Source organism: Terrapene carolina, unplaced genomic scaffold, assembly GCF_002925995.2.
Source record: "Terrapene carolina triunguis isolate 2854851 unplaced genomic scaffold, T_m_triunguis-2.0 Scaffold132, whole genome shotgun sequence".
Taxonomy (NCBI): Eukaryota; Metazoa; Chordata; order Testudines; family Emydidae; genus Terrapene; species Terrapene triunguis.
The window spans coordinates 21,322,244-21,343,764 of record NW_020664483.1 but is presented as its reverse complement, the minus strand read 5'-3'; the positions used below and the strand labels follow the sequence as shown (position 1 = coordinate 21,343,764).

General features: G+C 49.1%; 1 protein-coding gene across 1 annotated transcript in view; it reads right to left on the bottom strand.

Annotated features, from left to right (window-relative positions):
- FANCL (FA complementation group L) overlaps positions 1-21,521 on the bottom strand; it is an 80,086-nt gene that overhangs the window by 46,315 nt on the left and 12,250 nt on the right. The window contains exon 5 of the mRNA XM_026653164.1: positions 18,700-18,797. Coding sequence (XP_026508949.1) covers positions 18,700-18,797 — 98 coding nt within the window. The remainder of the gene's footprint in view (positions 1-18,699; positions 18,798-21,521) is intronic.

Below are 21,521 nucleotides of genomic sequence, written 5' to 3'. Positions count from 1 at the left end.
ATGTAGGCATAGAAACAGCTATGTTGATGGAAGAATGCTACCACTGATATAGCTAACTTCATTTAGGGAGCTGGTGTTCCTACACTGATGGAAAAAAACCTTCCATTAGCATAGGTTGCATCTACACTACAAGGTTAAGCCAGCATACTTATGCTGACATAACTATGCTGGTAGTCTCCGGCCTGGTCTACACTACGAGGTTATGTCGACTTTAGCTGCGTTAAATCGACTTAAGCCTGGACACGTTTACACTACGAAGCCATTTCTTTCGACTTAAAGGGCCCTTTAAACCGGTTTCTTTACACCACCTCGACGAGGGGATTAGCGATAAAATCGGCCTTAGGGGGTCGGAATTGGGTTAGTGTGGACGGAATTCGACATTATTGGCCTCCGGGAGCTATCCCACAGTGATTCATTGTGACCGCTCTGGACAGCACTCTCATCTCAGATGCACTGGCCAGGTAGACAGGAAAAGCCCCGCGAATGTTTGAATTTCATTTCCTGTTTGCTCAGCGTGGAGAGCACAGGTGACCATGCAGAGCTCATCAGCACAGGTAACCGTGATGGAGTCCCAGTCCCAGGATCGCAGAAGAGCTCCAGCCTGGACCGAACGGGAGGTATGGGATCTGATCGCCATCTGGGGAGATGAATCAGTGCTCGCCGAACTCCGAAGCAGTAAAAGAAATGGCAAAACATTAGAAAAGATCTCCAAGGCCATGAAGGACAGAGGCCATAACAGGGACGCACAGCAGTGCCGCGTGAAAATTAAAGAGCTAAGGCAAGCCTACCACAAAGCCAGAGACGCAAACGGAAGGTCCGGGGCTGAGCCGCAAACATGCCTCTACTACGCGGAGCTGCATGCCATTCTAGGGGGTGCAGCCACCACTAGCCCAAGCGTGTGCTATGAGTCCCTCGCTGGAAACAGGGAAGCGGGTTCGGCGGACGAGGAAGATGAGGATGGAGAGAACATAGATAGCTCACAGCAGCAAGGAAGCGGAGAAACCAGTTACCCCAACAGCCAGGATATGTTTGTCACCCTGGACCTGGAACCAGTAACCCCCGAACTCACCCAAGACCCTGAGGGCACACAGGGGACCTCTGGTGAGTGTACCTTTGTAAATATTACACATGGTTTAAAAACAAGCGTGTTTAATGATTAATGATTAATTTGCCCTGGCAATCGCGGCCAGTACAGCTACTGGAAAAGTCTGTTAACGTGTATGGGGATGGAGCGGAAATCCTCCAGGGACATCTCCAGAAAGCTCTCCTTCATGTACTCCCAAAGCCTTTGCAAAAGGTTTCTGGGGAGGGCTGCCTTATCCCGTCCGCCACGGTAGGACACTTTACCACGCCAGGCCAGTAGCACGTAGTCTGGAATCATTGCATAACAAAGCATGGCAGCGTATGGTCCCGGTGTTTGCTGGCATGCAGACAACATCCATTCCTTATCGCTCTTTGTTATCCTCAGGAGAGTGATATCATTCACGGTCACCTGGTTGAAATGGGGCAATTTTATTAAGGGGACATTCAGAGGTGCCCCTTCCTGCTCTGCTGAACAGAAATATTCCCCGCTGTTAACTACGCGGTGGGGGGGAGGGGTGAAGTGACCATCCCAGAGAATTGGGTGTGTGGGGGAGGGGAGTTAGTTGGGTTTGTGCTGCATGTTAAACCTGAAACCGCAGCCCCTCCTTTTACATTGCAAACCCATTTTAAATGGCCAACCCAACGGGTGCTTGGTATGGTTAATGAGAGCAGTACTGTTTTAAAGCATCCCCACTTGTTAACAAGGTTAAAAAAGCCAAAAGACTGTGTCTTACCATGGCTGCCTGCAAGCTGAAATCTGTGGCCTGGCACTGCGTGAGTGATCTCTCACACCAAACCGGCAGGCCCTCAATATAAGAGGAAAAATGCGACCTTGTAACGAAAGCACATGTGCTGTGTGATGTGAACAGCAAAATCTAACGTGAAAGAGTGTACCCATTGTTCTCTAAAATGTATCTTTTTTAAACAACTCTCCCTTCTCCTCCACCAGCTGCAAATGTTTCACCTTCACAGAGGCTAGTGAATATTCGAAGAAGGAAGCGAAGGACGCGTGATGAAATGTTCACTGAACTACAGACTGCCTCCCACGCTGACAGAGCACAGCAGAATGCGTGGAGGCAGTCAATGGCTGATTTAAAAAAAGCCCAATATGAGCGAGAGGAGAGGTGGCGTGCTGAATCGCGGGCTGAAGAGGAGAAGTTGCGTGCTCAAGAGGAGAAGTTGCGTGCTGAAACGCGGGCTGAAGAGGAGAAGTGGCGTCAACTTGTACTCAGAAAGCAAGAGTCGATGCTCCGGCTGCTGGAGCATCAAAGTGATATGCTCCTGCGTATGGTTGAGCTGCAGGAAAGGCAGCAGGAGCAGAGACTGCCGCTACAGCCCCTCTGTAACCAACAGCCCTCCTCTCCAAGTCCCATTGCCTCCTCACCCAGACGCCCAAGAACACGGTGGGGGGGCCTCCGGCCACCCAATCACTCCAGCCTAGATGATTTCCAGTGCAATAAGTTTTAAAGTTTTAAAGTGCACTGTGTCTTTTTCCTTCCCTCCTCCCCCACCCATCCAGGCCTACCTTTGCAATTATCCCCCTAGTTGTGTGCTGAATTAATAAAGAATGCATGAATGTGAAGTAACAATGACTTTATTGCCTCTGCAAGTGGTGCTCGAAGGGGGGAGGGTAGTAGGGGAGGGTGGGGTTGTTGGTTTACAGGGAAGTATAGAGGTAACCGGGTGGGGGGGGTGTAGGGGCGGAGGGTTCATCAAGGAGAAACAAACAGAAGTTTCACTCCGTAGCCTGGCCAGTCACAAAACTGGTTTTCAACGCTTCTCTGATGCGCACCGCGCCCTGCGGTGCTCCTCTAACCGCCCTGGTGTCTGGCTGCACGTAATCAGCAGCCAGGCGATTTGCCTCAACCTCCCACCCCACCATAAATGTCTCCCCCTTACTTTCACAGATATTGTGGAGCGCACAGCAAGCAGCAATAACAATGGGGATCTTCTTTTTGCTAAGGTCTGAGTGAGTCAGTAAGCTGCGCCAGCGCGCTTTTAAACGCCCAAATGCACATTCCACCACCATTCGGCACTTGCTCAGCCTGTAGTTGAACAGGTCCTGACTCCTGTCCAGGCTGCCTGTGTACGGCTTCATGAGCCATGGCATTAAGGGGTAGGCTGGGTCCCCAAGGATAACGATAGGCATTTCAACATCCCCAATGGTTATTTTCTGGTCCGGGAAGAAAGTCCCTTCCTCCAGCTTTCGAAACAGAAGAGAGTGCCTGAAGACGCGAGCATCATGTACCCTTCCCGGCCAGCCCACGTTGATGTCGGTGAAACGTCCCTTGTGATCCACCAGGGCTTGCAGCAGCATTGAAAAGTACCCCTTGCGGTTTATGTACTCGGTGGCTTGGTGCGCCGGTGCCAAGATAGGGATAAGGGTTCCGTCTATCGCCCCACCACAGTTTGGGAATCCCATTGCAGCAAAGCCATCCACTATGTCCTGCACGTTTCCCAGAGTCACTACCCTTGATATCACCAGGTCTCTCATTGCCCTGGCAACTTGGATCACAGCAGCCCCCACAGTAGATTTGCCCACTCCAAATTGATTCCCGACTGACCGGTAGCTGTCTGGCGTTGCAAGCTTCCACAGGGCTATCGCCACTCGCTTCTCAACTGTGAGGGCTGCTCTCATCCTGGTATTCTGGCGCTTCAGGGCAGGGGAAAGCAAGTCACAAAGTTCCATGAAAGTGCCCTTACGCATGCGAAAGTTTCGCAGCCACTGGGCATCGTCCCAGACCTGCAACACGATGCGGTCCCACCAGTCTGTGCTTGTTTCCCGGGCCCAGAATCGGCGGTCCACGGCATGAACCTGCCCCAGTAACACCATGATTTCCACATTGCTGGGGCCTGTGCCTTGTGAGAGGTCCATGTCAATTTCCTCATCACTATCGTCGCCGCGCTGCAATCGCCTCCTCCTCAGCTGGTCCTGGTTTTGCTTTGGCATGTCCAGGAGGCTCTGCATATACTCCAGGACAATGCGCGTGGTGTTCATAGTGCTCATAATTGCCGCGGTGATCTGAGCGGGATCCATGATCCCAGTGATAGCTATGGCGTCTGGTCTGAAAAAAGGCGCGAAACTAGTATCTAAAGACCAGGGGAAGAAGGGAGGGAGGGAGGGAGGGGCGAGTGACGACATGGCGTACAGGTACAGGGAATTAAAATCAAGAAAGGTGGCTGTGCATCAGGGAGAAATACAAAACAACTGTCACACAGAATGCCCCCCCCCCCCCAGAGATTGAACTCCTAAGCCTGGGTTTAGCGGGCCGTTGATTTGACGGAGGGAGGGGGGAAGGAAATGAATACAGAACAAATCTATTTTTTACATCTTAAGACGACAGTGCAGCATGACTGATAGCCCTCGGCATTGTCTGGGTGCTTGGTAGCAATGTAACCCTACGTGTGCCAGCCACATGTCTGCCAGCACCCAGATCGCCCTCGGCCTTTTCTGGGTGCTTAGCAGACAATACTTGGCAGAAAATAGTATACTACGACTGGTAGCCATCATCGTCCAACGAGGACGGTTAAAGGCAAGGGGTTGCTGCTGTGTAGCAATATATGCTGTACAGTAGCCAGAAGGATCAGTAAAGGCGCTCAGGCTACAATAATCTATGAGCATTTCAGGCAACATGTAAATTTGTCCGACGAGGACGGTTACCAGTCGTAATAAACCATCTACTGCCAAAAGGCAAGGGGCTGGTGCAATGCAGCCCTACGGCTGCCAGCCCCACAGCTACCAGCATCCCGATCGCCGATGAAGGCTACCAGTCATGCTGCACCGTCTACCGCCAAAAGGCAGTAAGCTGCTGCTGCTGTTTAGCAATGCAGTCCCACGTTTGCCGGCACCCGGAAGACATATGGTGACGGTGAGCTGAGCTGAGCGGGCTCAATGCTTGGCGTGGTATGTTGTCTGCACAGGTAACCCAGGTAAAAAGGAGCGAATCTATTGTCTGCCGTTGCTGTGACGGCGGGGGAGGGGCCTGACGCAATGTACCCAGAACCCCCCGCGGCACTGCTTTGCATCATTCGGGCATTGCGATCTCAACCCATAATTCCAATGGGCGCCGGAGACTCCGGGAACTGTGGGATAGGTACCCATACTGCAATGCGCCGGAAGTCGACGCTAGCCTCGGTACTGTGGACGCGGTCCGCCGACTTCATGCACTTAGAGCATTTTATGTGGGGACACACACAATCGGCTGCATACAACCGGTTTCTATAAAACCGGCTTCTATAAATCCGACCTAATTTTGTAGTGTAGACATAGCCTCCGTAGCGTAGACATATCACTAGTCATGTTGTCTTTGAAGACTGTGCCCACAGTGTTCTCTGTTAGTGCACTACCTGTGCTTGCCAAATACAGACATAAGATGCACTTGATGAACTAGGCATCAGTTCCACACAGCCATGCCCTCGCAAAGCTGTTGGGACTGAACACCTTGTTTGTTAATGGAACACCTGACTGTCTTCTTGTCAGTGTCTTGAACAGTCGTAGAAAAAAATTTATAACCCACCTTGTAGCTCTCAGTTCCAGAACATGGAGTTTGATCTCAGGTACATTCCATCAACCATGAACTGTTAGCTTCTAGAGGTGTGGCTCTACCCAAATTATGATGATCACAGTAGATGGGAAAAGAAGACTAAATATATTGTCTGAGAGTTCACAGCATTGGAGAGTTCTAAGGTTGTTTTGTTGTTATATATATAAAAAATACTCTACCTAGGTCTTCTTTGCCTGCATTTCAGCCAGTGGGCTCACTTAGATACAGGGGAAGCTTCATCCTGTGAATTACAAGCAGGAACCATGTTCTTTTTGGCTAGTAAAAGGCTTGTACAAAAGAACTGGGTCTCTTATCAATAGAAATTGCCCATCTCTCCTTAAGGGAGGGCAGATTATGACTTCTCATAAGAAAGTATTAGAATGGCATCTGCTGAAGAAATCACCACTTGACAGTTTTACTTGGCCACATTGTCAATATCTCAGCTGTCTTTTCTGGTGAAGGTTATTGAAAAAGTGGGGGAAAAGCAATTCTGAATATCTGGTGGCCTCAGACCTCTTGCACTCTTTTCAATATGGGTGCCATCCAGTGTATGGAACAGACTGCTCCGGTTACATTGATAGATGATCTCTTGGTAGTGGATAAAGATTTCATCACCATGCTATTATTAAATGCCAGATGGCAACACTTCATGTCAACAATATCAAAGCTAACGCCTTTGTGGACCACAGCAGAATAGGCTAGAGCTGTTTTTTGGATGGCTGTATTCTTTTCTATTGGATAGCTGCTCTCTCTCTCTGAGGGAGCTCTCGTGTGGCGTTGTGCAGGTTTCCATCTTGTCACTCTCCCATCCAATGTGTATTTAGGGAAGTTGGGAGGATTAGTCAGGAGATGGGGGTTGTGGTGCCTTCAGTATGCTGATGACTCCCACCTTGGTCTCTCTATCACTTCATCCACCCATAGCAGTCAATTGCCTAGCCCAGTGTTTGGAAGACATCGGGACATGGAGAAGAGTTAATTAGCTGGTTGAAACACAGTCTAGAGAAATCTGAGAGGATGTTGATAGATTCATAGATTTCAAGGAGAGAAGGGAACGTTGTGTTCATCTAGTCTGACCTTCTGAATGACACAGGCCATAAAGCTCCCCCAATATAATTCCTAGAAAACATTCTTTTAGAAAAACATCCAGTCCGGATTTAAAAATTGTCCATGATGGAGGATCCACTATGACCCTTGGTAAATTGTTCCAATGGTTAATTAGTCTCACTGTTAACAATTTAAGCCCTATTCCATGTCTGAATTTGTATAGTTTCAACTTCCAGCCACTGGGTCGTGATATCTCTTTCTCTGCTAGATTGAATAGCCCATTATTAATTATTTGTTCCCCATGTTGGTACTTATAGATTTGGTTGCAATTACCCCTTAACCTTCACTTTGTTAAACTAAAGAGATTGAGTTTCTTGATTCTATCACTATAAGGCATGTTTCCTAATCCTCTAGTAATTCTCGTGGCTCTTCTCTGAACCCTCTCCAATTTAGCAACACCCTTCTTGAATTCTGGATGCCAGAGGTGGGCACAGTATTCCAGCAGCAGTCATACCAGTGCCAAATGGAGAGATAAAATAACCCCTCTACTCCTACTCAATATACCCCTGTTTATGCATTCAAGGACTACATTAGCCCTTTTGGCTACAGCATTGCACTGGGAGCTCATGTTCAGCTGATTATCCACCATGATCCCTAAATCTTTTTCAGAGTCATTGCTTCCCAGGATAGAGTCCCCCATTGTGCAAGTATGGCCTCTTTGTCCCTCCCCCCACACACAGATGGTGATGAAAACAAATGTAAGAGATGGTAGAGATGATATCACTTCATCTACTTCAGGGGCTCAAGTAGCATCACAGGGCAAGGTGCAGAATTTAAGAGTCTGGTTGGTGCTACCAGAAGAGCGTGCCAGTTTTTCCTCAAAACCAAACCTTGCCTTGTTAACTCCAAACTAAACTACTGCAATGTGCCCTACATAGGGCTACATCTTATTTCTATCCAGAAGTTGAAGCTTATACAAAATTTGACCGATTGTTATTGGGTACATCTTTCCAGAAATATTTGACATCAGTGCGTTTAGATTTCCACAGACCATCTGTTTAGGTACAATAACAGAAAGGGAAAATTCTGTTTTAAGTGAATATTCATTCTTGGACCCTCCATGTCAGACAGTTTTCAAGGTGAGCATTACCCATCTCAGTGGCAACTGGGGCAGGCCAGATGTTTGCTCTGAGCCTGGATTTAGGAACTCCCCTCAGGAAGAACTCTCCAGAACAATAGCTTCCAAAGTTGAAAAAATGCCATATAAAAGAGTATTCAACTCAAACCATTTGCAGCAGCTCCTTGACATAAAAAGGACAGTTACCTGTTCTGTAACTGGCGTTCTTCGAGATGTGTTGCTCCTGTCTATTCCGCAGTAGGTGTGCGTGCTCGCCATGTGCACCGGTGCCGGAAGTGTTTCCCTTAGCAGTACCCATACTGGGGGAGCACCGTGGCGACCCCTGGAGTGGCGCCTGTATATCGCGCTATAAGGGAAGCCACGGGCTCAGTTCCTTCTTGCCGGACAACTCCAACAGAGGGGAAAGAGGGCAGGGTGTGGAATAGACAGGAGCAAAACATCTTGAAGAACGCCAGTTACAGAACAGATAACTGTCCTTTCTTCTTCGAGTGATTGCTCCTGTGTATTCTACAGTAGGTGATTCCAAGCAATATCTGTTGGAAGTGGGGAGGAGTTCACGATGGTTCGGGACGAAGTACCACCCTGCCGAACCCGGCGCCATCCCTAGACTGGGAGACGATCGCGTAATGCGAAGTAAATGTGTGAACTGAGGCCCACATGGCCGCCCTACAAATGTCCTGGATGGGGACATGGGTGACATAGGCAGCTGATGAGGCCTGAGCCCTCATAGAGTGTGCCCTTAGAATCGGTGGTGGGGGAATCCCTGCTAAATCATAACACGTGCGTATGCACAAGGTGATCCAGTGGGAAAGCCGCTGGGTGGAGATGGGTTGCCCCTTAGCCCGTTCGGCCGAGGCAATAAAGAGTTGAGAGAATTTCCGGAACGGCTTAGTCCAATCCAGATAAAAAGCCAACGCCCTATGCACATCGAGCATGTGAGGCGGCATTCCTCGTTAGAGGAGTGGAGCTTAGGACAGAGCACGGGGAGGAAGATGCTCTGCTCCATATGGAAGGCGGAGACCACCTTCGGGAGGAACGTCGGGTGTGGGCGGAGCTGGACTTTATCCATATGGAAAACCGTATAGGGGGGTTCTGAGGTTAAGGCCCTGAGCTCCGAGACACGTCGGGCCGACGTGATCGCCACTAGAAAGGCCACCTTCCATGAGAGGTGCGACCAGAAACACGTGGCCAGGGGTTCAAAGGGGGGTCCCGTGAGACGGGACAAGACCAGGTTGAGGTCCCATTGCGGCACGGGGGGGTCTAGCGTACGGGAACGAACGGTCAAGGCCTTCAGGAAACGGGAGGTCATCGAGTGAGAGAAGACCGAGTGGCCTTGCACCGGCGGATGAAAGGCGGATATGGCCGCCAGATGCACCCTGACTGAGGCAGGTGTCAGTCCCTGGGCCCCAAGGGATAAGAGGTAGTCCAGGATAAACTGGAGAGGTGCGGCGGAAGGGGACATTCCCCGCTCACCTGGCGAACCTGGACCACTTCACCACGTACGTCCGATGCGTGGACGGCTTCCTGCTTTCCAGGAGAACTCGCCTTACCTGCTCCGAACACCGATTCTCCTCATTCAGCCACGGAGCAGCCACGCTGACAGGTGAAGCGCGGCCAGATTGGGATGGAGGAGGCGTCCCCCGTCCTGGGAGAGGAGGTCCGGGCGGAGCGGCAGCGCCCTTGGGGGGGCCGCTAAGAGGTGTAGGAGGGGCCTGTACCAGTGCTGGCAGGCCCATGCTGGGGCTATGAGAATGACTCTCGCCTTGTCCGCTTTCACCTTCTGAAGAACCTTGGCGATGAGGGGGAACGGAGGAAGGGCATAGAGGAGCTGGCCCGACCAGCTCAGGAGGAACGCATCGGAGATCGCGCCTTCCCCTACCTCTCCCCTGGAGCAGAACCGGGGGCAACGCCGGTTCTGACGGGTTGCAAACAGGTCGATCTGGGGAGCTCCCCACTCTTGGAAGAGCCAGTGAGCGACCTCCAAGTGGAGCGACCACTCGTACTGGGGGGGAGAAGACCCTGCTGAGGCGGTCCGCTTGCGTATTGCGTACGCCCAAGAGGTGAGCTGCCCTCAGGGAGATATCGTGGGCTATACAGAACTCCCATAGGTTCAGGGCTTCCCGGCAGAGGGCTAGGGAGCGAGTCCCGCCTTGCCTGTTGATATAGTACACGGCAGCGGTGCTGTCCGTGAGGACTCTGACCACCTTGCCGCGGAGGTGCGTGAGGAATGCCACGCATGCCAACCGAACCGCCTTGAGCTCCTTGACATTTATGTGAAGGGGCAAGTCCGGGGCCGACCACATTCCCTGGGTATGCACGTCCCCCGTGTGGGCACCCCAGCCCAGGTCCAAAGCATCGGACATCAGGTCTATGGATGGGTTAGCCTCCCTGAAGGGAACCCCTTGCAACATATTGCTCGGGCAGGACCACCATAGGAGGTAAGCGAGTATTGGGGACGGGACCGTGAGAACCTTGTCCAAACCATCCCGAGCTTGGGAGAACTGGGAGGCCAGCCATAATTGGAGGGGCCTCCTACGGAGCCTGGCATGGCGGACCACGTAAGTGCATGCCGCCATGTGTCCCAGGATCCGAAGACATTCCCTCGCCGTGGTCACCGGGAAGGCCGTGACTGAGGCGATGAGATCCCTTAGGGTCTCGAACCTGTCTGGGGGAGAGAGGCTGTGGCCCTGGAGGAGTCCAGCAGGGCCCCAATGAACTCTATGCGCTGAACGGGCACTAATGTTGATTTGGTCTCGTTCTCGACCAGGCCTAGATCGGCGCATGTCAAGAGGAGCAGCTCTATGTGGGACTCCACTTCGAAATGGGACTCCCCCTTGAGGAGCCACTCGTCCAGGTAAGGGAAGATTTGTACACCCTCTCACCTGAGGTAGGCCCCCACCGTAGACATACATTTCGTGAAAACCCTGGGAGCCGTGGATAGGCCAAAGGGGAGGACCGTGAATTGGTAGTGGTCCATCCCCATCATGAATTGGAGGAAGCATCTGTGTCCCTTGAAAAGATGGACATGAAAGTACGCGTCCTGGAGATCCAGGGCCGCGTACCAGTCTCCCGGGTCCAGGGAGGGGATAATAGAGGCCAGGGACACCATGCGGAACTTGGAACGGGTTAGAAACCTGTTCAGGTCGCGCAGGTCCAGAATAGGCCTGAGACCCGCTTTTGCCTTCAGGATCAGGAAGTACCGGGAGTAGAACCCTTTGCCCTGGAACTGAACCATCGCCCCTAGGTGGAGCAACCGGTCCACCTCCTGACGCAGGAGGCGGACATGTTCCAGGTCCCCCGGGGCCATTGTGGATGGCTGGTGATTTGGCAGGGGTGAGGTGAACTGCAACATATAGCCCTTGGAGATGGTACTGAGGACCCATCGGTCTGAAGTTATGCGGGACAACGCCCTGAGGAAGGCAAACAATCAGTTGCAGAACACAAACTTTATTAATCGGGGGGTCTCCCTGGCAACAGGACCGGTGCCCCCCTGCAGATAGTCAAAACTGCCTCTTCCCCTTAGAGGGACCAGGCTGCAGGGTAGAGCGGGACTGCCTCTGAGACCGACGCTTCTGGTCTCTGGGCCTTTTGTATGGGGGCTCATATCTGCTCCTCGCAGGCTGAGCCGCCGGAAGCGATTTGGCCTTTCCTTAGCCGGAGGGACATAGAGGCCCAAGGTCTGCAAGGTGGTGCGGGAATCTTTCATCTCATGCAGCCTGACGTCCGTCTGGACACAAAGAACGCCTTGCCATCGAACGGGAGGTCCTGCATCAGTGATTGTGCCTCCGTCGCCAGCCCGGACAACAAGAGCCACAACGCCCTGCACATGGTGATCGCGGAAGCCATCGAGCGGGCCGCCGTGTCTGCCGCATTGGACGCCGCTTGCAGGGCCGCTTTTGCCACTGCCGACCCCTCTTCCACCAGGGCCTTGAAGTCCTTCCTGTCCCAGTCCAAGAGGAGGGGCTCAAATTTAGGCAGGGACTCCCACAGGCTGAAGTTGTACCTGCTCAGTAAGGCCTGGTGGTTGGCTACGCGAAGCTGCAAGCTAGGAGACAAATAACATTTTCTGCCAAAGGAGTCCAGTCTCCTGGCGTCTTTGTTTTTTGGGGTGGGCGCGGGCTGGCCCTGACGCTCTCTGTGGTTTACCGATTCCACAACGAGCGAGTTGGGTGCTGGGTGTGAATACAGGTATTCATGGTCCTTCGCTGGCACAAAGTATTTCCTCTCGGCCTTTTTCGAGATTGGGGCCAAGGAGGCGGGAGTTTGCCACAAGGAGTTTGAAATGTTGGCAATACCCTGGTGCAGAGGCAGGGCCACGTGGCCCGGTGCCGAAGGAGACAGGACGTTAAAGAGGGAATCGGACGGACCCTCCATCTCTTCGGCCTGCAGCTGGAGGTTGGAAGCCACCCGCTTTAGCAGGTCCTGGTGTGCCTTGAAGTCCTCCCGTGGGACCGATGGCGGAGGCGCCGCTATGGTGTCGTCCGGTAGCGGAGAGAGGGCCCATACGGAGCCGGGCGCCTCGGTCGGTGCCGGGATGTCGATACCGAGGTCAGAGTCCTGGCGCGGGTCCACCGACTCGTGACCCGCCGACTTGTCTTGTGAGCGGCCAGAGGAGGCCGATGGAGCCCGGGACGCTCCGGCAACTGAACGGGCCTCCGCTTGGGCTGGCACCAATGGCCACGGTGCCCACTAGCACCACTGTCCTTGCCATGGAGTCCCTTGCCATTGGTTCGGCTGAGCACGGGATGGCAATATGTGCCCCGGCGGAACGGCGCGTGCCGAGGGTGGGTGGACGTGTGCAGAGGCCAAGGTCGCCGAAGAACGCTTGGTGCAGCAGGAGCGGTAGGAGTGGCATCTGTGGTGTCGTCTCCCTCGGGACCTGGATCTCGACGACGATGAACGGTACCCACGTGACGAACTGCTTCGGTACGCCTGACGGCGACGCAACGCTCGGTGTCCTGATGCCGAGGTACCCCGAGGGGAGCCTCTGGCGTGGCGCCTAGACGAGTGGGAGCTGGAATGGGAGCGGCGACTCTGTCCCGTCGAGAGCGGCTCCGGTACCCACGTCTAGCAGGTGAGCATTCCCGGTGTGCCTCCGCTCGCTGGCAGGCGGCGTGGAGGGTCCCCGCGACTCGTGCCCCGACAGCGGCCCGGACGGTCTGGCCGGCGTCGAGGGTGGCCGGGAGCTGTCGGAAGAGCGGCCGCTGCGCACCGAGCGGTGCGGGGAGCGATCTTCAGAGCGGGAACTGCGGCTGCTTGGAGAGGTCTGGTGGGCACCCAAGGGGGCTTGCCTCGCGACCTAAGGCCAGTGCCCGATTGCGAGCTCAGGACGGGCAGGGACATAATGTCCTTCGCAGCCTGCACCGCCTCCAGCGTCGACAGCATCTGTACCGGTGGGGATGCCTGGGTCGACGGTACCGGGCTGCTCCACTCCACACGAGTCGGAGCCTTAGAGCCCGGGGGGGATCAAGGGCTGCCCAGTGTGGGACCAGCCTCCCTCTTGTCCTTATCACAGCGGCATTGCGAGGCCGAGCTCTTTCCTTGCTTTGTGGCGGGAGAGCAGCACCGACTGGTCGAAGAGGCCTCGCTATGTACTGACGACGCGGTGGCCGGTGCCGAGTCCAATCTGTGCACCAGCGTCGGAGTCAGCGCCGACTCCATCACGGGAGCTCGAAGTCTGAAGTCTCTCTCCTTCTTGGTTCTTGGCTTGAACGACCTGCAGATCTTGCAAGGTCGCTGATGTGAGTCTCACCCAGGCAGCGAAGACACTCAGCATGAGGGTCACTCCTGGGCATAGAACGGCAACAGGAGTCGCACGACTTGAAGGCTGCGGGGACGGGGCATGCCCCAAGCCCGCTCTATCCACTGAAGAACAATCTACAACGGTACCACTAAGGTCAAGAAGAAGGGCTGCAGCAGAGCTGGAGCACAAAAGTTCCGACTACCTTCACTGGTGGCAAGAAGGAATTGAGGGTGGGGGGAGCCCATGGCTCCCCTTATAGCGCGATATACAGGCGCCACTCCAGGGGTCGCCGCAGTGCTCCCCCAGTACGAGTACTGCTAAGGGAAAAACTTCCGGCACCGGTGCATGTGGCGAGCACACACACCTACTGTGGAATACACAGGAGCAATCACTCAAAGAAGAATTTAGAGATTTCCTGGAGGAACACCCTCTTCCCTTTCAAACTACTTAACAAGTGAACAGCAAGGGGGAAAAAATACCTTGGCTATAATGCAGGGAGGGAGGGTCAGAGTGTCTGACATGGCGTGTCCTAGAATGAAAATCCACAGTAAGGTAGAATTTTCCCTTTCAGTGTTCTCCATGTCAGACAGTCTTCAAAATGGGATGTAAAAAACAGTAATTCATCCCTAGGAGAAGAGAGGGGATTCAACTTACTGTTGTAGAATTGAGAAGGAAAAGGAACTTAGGTATTGCTGGGAACTCTGTTCGATAACATCCTTCTACCAACACTGCATCAGTAAGAGTGAGGATATTGATTCTACAGTAGAACCTCTGAGTGACGAACACCTCAGGAATGGAGGTTGTTCGTAATTCTGAAATGTTCGTAACTCTGAACAAAACGTTTTGGCTGTTCTTTCAGAAGTTTACAACTGAACATTGACTTAATACAGCTTTGAAACGTTACTATACAGAATAAAATGCAGCTTTTAACCATCTTAATTTAAATGAAACAAGCACAGAAACAGTTTCCTTACTTGGTCAAAAATTTTTTTTTTTTTTAAGTAGTTTATATTTAACACAGTACTGTACCACATTGGTTTTTATGTTTTGGTCTCTGCTACTGCCCAATTGCATACTTCTGGTTCCAAATGAGGTGTGATTGACTGGTCAGTTTGTAACTCTGGTGTTCACAACTCTGAATTTCTATTGTATAGTGTTTGAGAAGTGTAGATGAAAGGCCCTGTAGCAGCCTTAGAGACCGCCTCCTAAGATGTGTGTTATTTCTTCACCCACAAAAATCACTTCTCTTTTCATATAGTGCATTTTAGTCAGAGGAGTTGTACCTGAGGTTTTGAATGCCTCTCCTATATACACCATTGTTCCTTTGTAGGTTCTGTAAACATCTCACATGCATTTTACTTCCTCGGTATATTTGGATTCATACAGAAAGACAACACCACCACTTCCTATCATATGAAGAGTGTGGTGACTGTTGGGAGCTGCCTGGGTGCCCCAGGCTGGCAGTACTACCTAGTGATGAATCTCCAGGGACACTCTGCCTAGCAGCTGTAGTCCAGAGTAGCATTGCCAGTGGTGATAATCAAAGGTCACTCTGCCTATTGACTATGGTCCACAGTAGCATCACCCAATGGTGAGAGTCAAGGAGCGCTCTGCATAGCAGCTATAGTCCCAATGTGTGTGGGGGGGAGAACGACCCAGGCCCACCCTACTCCACTGGGTTCCAGCACAGGACCCTGCAAAGCAGAAGACCATATAGGTGGCCTAGGGTCTGGTACCCTTACTCACGCCCCCGGATCACTTCCTATCCCTGTTCCCTGTACCTCCGTTGGCATCATGGATCAGTCTTGGGATCCCTCCTCCTGACTTCCTTCCTGGTTTGTCTCTAGAGCCCCTTCTCCCTGGTGACAGCGAGTCGTCATCCTCAGTTCCTGTGGTTGACGGGATTCCAGTGGCTTGGCTAGGAGGCTCAGTCCCAACTGTCTGGAGTCTCAGCAGGATGCAGCTGCACCCAACTGCTCTCCTCCTTGGTCAGCCCAGACTGAGCTAAACTGCTCCCTTTTGAATGCTCCCACCACTGAAAGCATGCCCAGCAGAGGCAAGGGGGTATGGCTTCATGCATACAGAGCAGCTCCTTAACCCTTGCCTCACTGGTGTGGGGTTAATACACCCCATCACAGTGACACTGGGGGTGGAAGCCCTTTTATTTTACAGAACCACCAGATTTGTCAGAACATGTAACTGATGTTTCACTGAGAGCATACCAAGCTCTGAAACCCCTTTGCACCAAGAGATGGGGAATAGGAAAGATACTTTCAGTGAAAAGGCGAAGAGATCTACCAAATGTGAAGCTGATAGATGGTATTAGGACTCATAGCACACAGATCAAAATCATGACCGGAATCTGCATATTGCCAGAGGACCGATAAGATTGGTGGTCCTCAGGAGTCTTATCTGATGGTGATGAGTTTCTCATGGGTTTTTTAAAGTGCAATATGCTTGCAGTTGCTGACTCAGCTTTCCCAGAAATATTGGCCTTTAGCCTCATTGTCAAGACCTCTTGTAAAGACACTAGAATATCCTTTGCTTCAGCTGACTTTGCCCTGATGTGTGTCCCTTGTAATACCAATCTCTAAATTTCAAGCAATACATAGACATCATTTGTAAACTTCCTCCAACATGGCAAGAAGATGTTTGTTACCTTAGAATAAGTAACTGTAGTTCCTTCCTCTCAGCATCCCAGATGATGACAAGCCAGGCAGCGCTGGATATTGATTAGGATAGGCCTCTGATTACACTATGTGGGGAGGGGTTGTATGTGAGCAGAAGTTGGAGAGGAGGTTCCAGATGCATTTAAATCAGGTTTGAGAACAAAAGACCTAAAGCTCAATGAGAAGATAATTATAATCACTGTGGCCTGTTCCTTCACAATCTTTACTCTCAGTGGCTGAGGAGTGAAAGAAATAAAGGAAGCCACTTAGCCCACTTCTGATATAAGGATGCCACAACCTTTGCATGTGAGTATCTCTCCCTTACGTAGTACTTCTTTTAGTTTTCCAAGCTGTGACAGATAGGTTCATCAATAAGCTTCCACTCTGACCTATGATGCACTGAAGGGCTAAATTGGCTAGACTGCACTCCCTTAGTTCTTAATGTGTCTTCCTGAAACAGCCAAAACTGATTTTCTTTCTTAGTGTAGAACCCTGACTGTGTTCTGCCTTTTAACAATTATATATACACCATTTTTCTGCAAAAGCATTTGCTTGAATTAACTAACGAACTTGATGGGCCATAACATGAGACAGGTTATGCTACATATCTCCTCCTTGGATGACGTTGCCTTCAAGTCTTATAGGAGTTCAAATATGTTCCCATATATGGGGTACAGTATCTACACTGATGACCAGTATCTCTAGGAGATTTATTTTCATATTCTGAAATTTTGGGATGATAATGCTGTAATGATGGATTTCAGTATTTCCACCTGGAATATTGATTTCCTTATAAATTTGAGAGCCCTGAGATCTAAAGTGGTCTACATGCTATTAGATTCATAGACTTTAAGGCCAGAAAGGACCATCATGATCATCTAGTCTGATCTCCTGCACACTGCAGGCCACAGACCCTCACCCACCCACTCCTGCATTAGACCCATAACCTCTGGCTGCGTTACTGAAGTCCTCAAATTATGATTTAAGGACTTCAAGTTACAAAGAATCCATCATTTACTCTAGTTTAAACCTGAAACTGACCCATGCCCCGTGCTGCAGAGGAAGTTGAGAAAACCCCAGGGTTTCTGCCAATCTGACCTGGGAGGAAATTTCTTCCCAACTCCAAGTATGGCGGTCATTTGGACCCTGAGCATGTCAGCAAGATCCACCAGACACACCTGGGAAAAAATTCTCATAATAACTCAGAGCCCTCCCCCATCTAGTGTTCCATCTCCAGCTGTTGGAGATATCTGCTACTAGCACAGATGGGCCACATGCAATTGTAGGCAGTCTCATCAGACACTTCCCTCCATAAATTTACCAAGCTCAGTCTTGAAGCCAGTTAGGTTTTTAACCCCCACTGCTCCCCTTAGAAGGCTGTTCCAGGACTTTACTCTTCTGATGGTTAGAAACCTTTGTCTAATTTCAAGCCTAAACTTGTTGATTGCCAGTTTATATCCATCTGTTCTTGTGTCATTTCATCTTTGTTCCTATATATGCAGTAAGCAGGAACATCTCATGGGTTAGACCCCACTCCCCCACCTGGAGAGCTTTCTTCACACAGAAAGCATACCCAGCTGTCTCCCTGTCCGATATAGTTACATTAAAACTATGTTATATGAAATGGTGGCTTGATTACCAGCTGAATGAAGACCTTATAGGATACTACTTGACCAACCTCATCTCCAGAGAACTGATGTGCAATAGTTGATCATGGAAAGACCAAATTCCCTGTTGTTGATTCCCTTCTATGAGTTCCCCACCATTCCTGCCAATGAGCTGCCATGTTGTCACAGCAATATGAACATCTGCCACACACAGTGCTCAGAAAGAGCTGGAATGGACCCAGACAGTTTGCAACCCCAAGCAGGCTCCCTAAATCCACATACTTCCTCTTTTACACAGTGGAGCCAAAATGCCTCCCTGCACAGAAGCCCTTTATGGCTGCAAAGGAGGAGTTAGATTCACCCCTCAGACAGTGTAATGTACTTTTATGTGCTAGTTTGTTAGAACAACTGTATGTCATCTAGGCTTTTATGAAAGGATAAACCCATTTGCTGGTGCAACAGTAGCTTTACCTACTACATGTAACTCAGATATGGTGACATCACTTATCTTTCACTATTTAATGAAAAGTGTCACAATCAAATGATATACAACTCAGTGAAAAAGCAGGAGAGAAAAGGAGAAAGAAGAAGTTGTATTAAAAATATTGTCTATGCTGACAGTTTATAGCACACATAAAAATTGATTTCTTTGTAGTAATATGTAGCATCTTACCCTTCAGGTCATTTTTTTTTTTTTAATAGTGTGATAGGCCTTTTGGTTCATATACTAGTTTCAGAAAAGCAAAAGCAGTAGACTGATGTTCTCACTACCAAACTGTTTGACCTGTACAGACTAAATTAACTGACCAAAGATACTTTGCAGCACATATTCTAAAGATAACCTCTATTAAGTAATGAAAACCAAACATACTTATTCCAACCCAATGTTTCTATATCTCTGACAAGGTATGAGTAGTATTCTGGAGGTGGGGGTGCATGCAGCTCTTGTGAATTCTTTAAAGCAGCTTCCTGTTTAAAATAATATTAAAACACACCATTATAAATGGCACACAATTTCATTATTTTTGCATCTGTTCAGTCATACAATTTTAAAATTCATTCAAAAATATTAAGTTTAAGTAAAATTAACTGTACATTACATTTGCTTTTGTTTTAGCCTTCAGATGAAGCAGACAAAGAAGCAGTTTGGTAAAGTGCTTCAGATAATGATGATCAAAACATTTTTTTTAACAGATGTTGACACTGTAGTCTTCACATGTAAATATCAGGTGTGCTTTTTAAAAAAGTTAATAAATTTGAAGTCAGGCATCTTGATTGAAAGAACACTTCACTTAAAAAGTAAAAGGTTCTGTTAAGCGCACAGCTGCCTCCTGGGCTCCAAAGCCACAAAGGCAAGTCCTTACTACTTTACAACTTAGTACATAAGGCTTTATATAGCAATTCAAACCTATTCCATTTCCAGAATTTAATACCATGTAGTCCTTGGGGATGAAGTTGAGGAAGAGCTGGTCAAGTGCTTGTCCTCAATGTCCTAGTAAGCGATCTCCCCTGACAACGAAGTCTAGGGCCATAGAAAAATCAGGCCATATGTTCCATATTGTGTTCATGCACAGTGATACTCATTTCCTAGAAGCATGTTTAAAATAATGTTAAATTATTTTAAAGAAAAATAAAATTGGAGGTATATTTCCAATCTAAAACCACTGATTGGAGGTGTTCATTGACTCTCCTCTCAGGAAGACTGGTAGTCCCACTCACAAAGTATGAAAGTAGTCAGGGGCTGAAATGAGAATCCAGGAAAGAGGGGTGAGGGGGAAAGAGGTAGGGATTAGTGCAGATGTGAAAACATAACTGAGGCCTTTATCATGAATGGGAATTGGCTATAGGACAGGCAGAAAAAGCCCAGTTCAAAGGAAGACCAAGGCAATCAAGTTTCAGAACAGATTTGTACAGAAAGCAGCACCCTTCAGGAAAGTTATGAATGCACCAGGTGAAGTTTCGGTAAAAGAAACTGTTCATCTTCTCAATTGTTTGTTGCTATGCCTATATATTGTACCCAAACTCTCTTCAGTCCAGAGTGAAACAAAAAAGTTTTATTAAAGGAACCAGGCAATCCAAAGCCATATCACTAGTTAACTTTAACAGACCTCAGTTAGAAAGACACAAAGAATCCACTCAAACGAAGACTACTAAATGGTGGATTGGGGGAAATGAAAGAACGAATGCCCCTACCCCTATCGAATGGAAAAACACTCCTACAAGTGTGCAATGAGTCCCAGGTTTTGTTTTTTTTTGGCGGAGAGATACTATACCAATTTGGAATAGATGTCTTAGTCATATGGTGGGGATTTTCAAGCCATTAATTAGACATTCAATAATGCAATTGTGGATGAAAAGCTGTGATCAAAGACTTCAGTCAACAATGCCATATTTTCTCAGGAAAACTGCCCATTACAGTTAGGAGATTGTCTTATAACTCTTTCACTCTGGCTCTAAGTTGGTTAATAAATGCCTTCTTCAAAATACTATCAAAGACTTCCCAAAAAGCCTTACAAGTAGTGTTTATTAGCATACCCCAGTGTACTCCATAGCAACCTAAAACGAAAGTGTGCAGCAAGATTCCTGGATTTGGAAGCAGTTTGCATCTATTTCTATTTTAGATGTCTCTTTGTAGTAAGAGCTAGAAACTTCAAAATTAAAACAGACACTGGAGCACAATTTTGCAAAAAGGGGTGGAGAATCATGTAACAAACAAGGTCCTCCTTATTAGTTTCCAGACAGAACATTAACTAGTAGATTATATTTACTTTAAATATAGATTCTGTATAAAATTCATTATTAGCTAGAATAAATGAAATTTTGGCATCATGAAGAAAAATTCTGGGATGCTCAATGACATTTTCCATTAAAAATAGTAATTTACTGATAAAATAACAGAAATACAACATCGACATCAAAGAGATTTTTCCCAAAGAAGTTTAAAATAAAACGAGTGGAAGGCTTTAAAGAGCAGGGTTCCACATAATAAATTCTGGTTAGTATTTCCACATATTTTGTTGCAATATTCGCAATTTAAGTTTTTATTACTTTGGATGAAGTAATGGAAGATGGGAGGTTTCCTTGCTGATCCATATCTCTTGAAGGTCAGAAAGCGAAGGGGAAAAATGAACTTTCAAAAGCCCAACAGAGCTACAGAATATTCATGAAACAGATTCGTTAGCATTTTGCTCTGTTTCACAGAAGAGCAGCAGCCCTTTTATAGAGTAGAAAGAAATGGGCTACAGTTGCCCTGTTGTCCAGCCAGGCAAAGACTGAGAGAGTACAATTGAGTAATACAGCAATGTGCAAAAACAGTGCTCAAACTGTCAACTGCTCTTCAGAATTTCTTTGTGAACAATTTTTCCCAGTTACCACAACACTTGTTTTCTCACACAACACACTCGCAGTCCTCCCTCATCATTGCCTTGGCTAATAACTCTGCTAGGTCTTAGATAAGCAATAAATACCACTGAACACATTGCTTCGGAAATTAGAGTTACTTTACTTTGATGAAAATGGAGCAGATTCGTATAGCCCAGGGGTCGGCAACCTATGACACACGTGCCAAACACGGCACGCGAGCCGATTTTGAGTGGCACGCTGCCTGCCCGGTGAGAGGAGGAGGAGGAGGAGGGGCGGAGGGGCCGGAAAGCGCCACGCTGGGGGAAGAAGGGGGAGGAGGGGGAAGCTTGG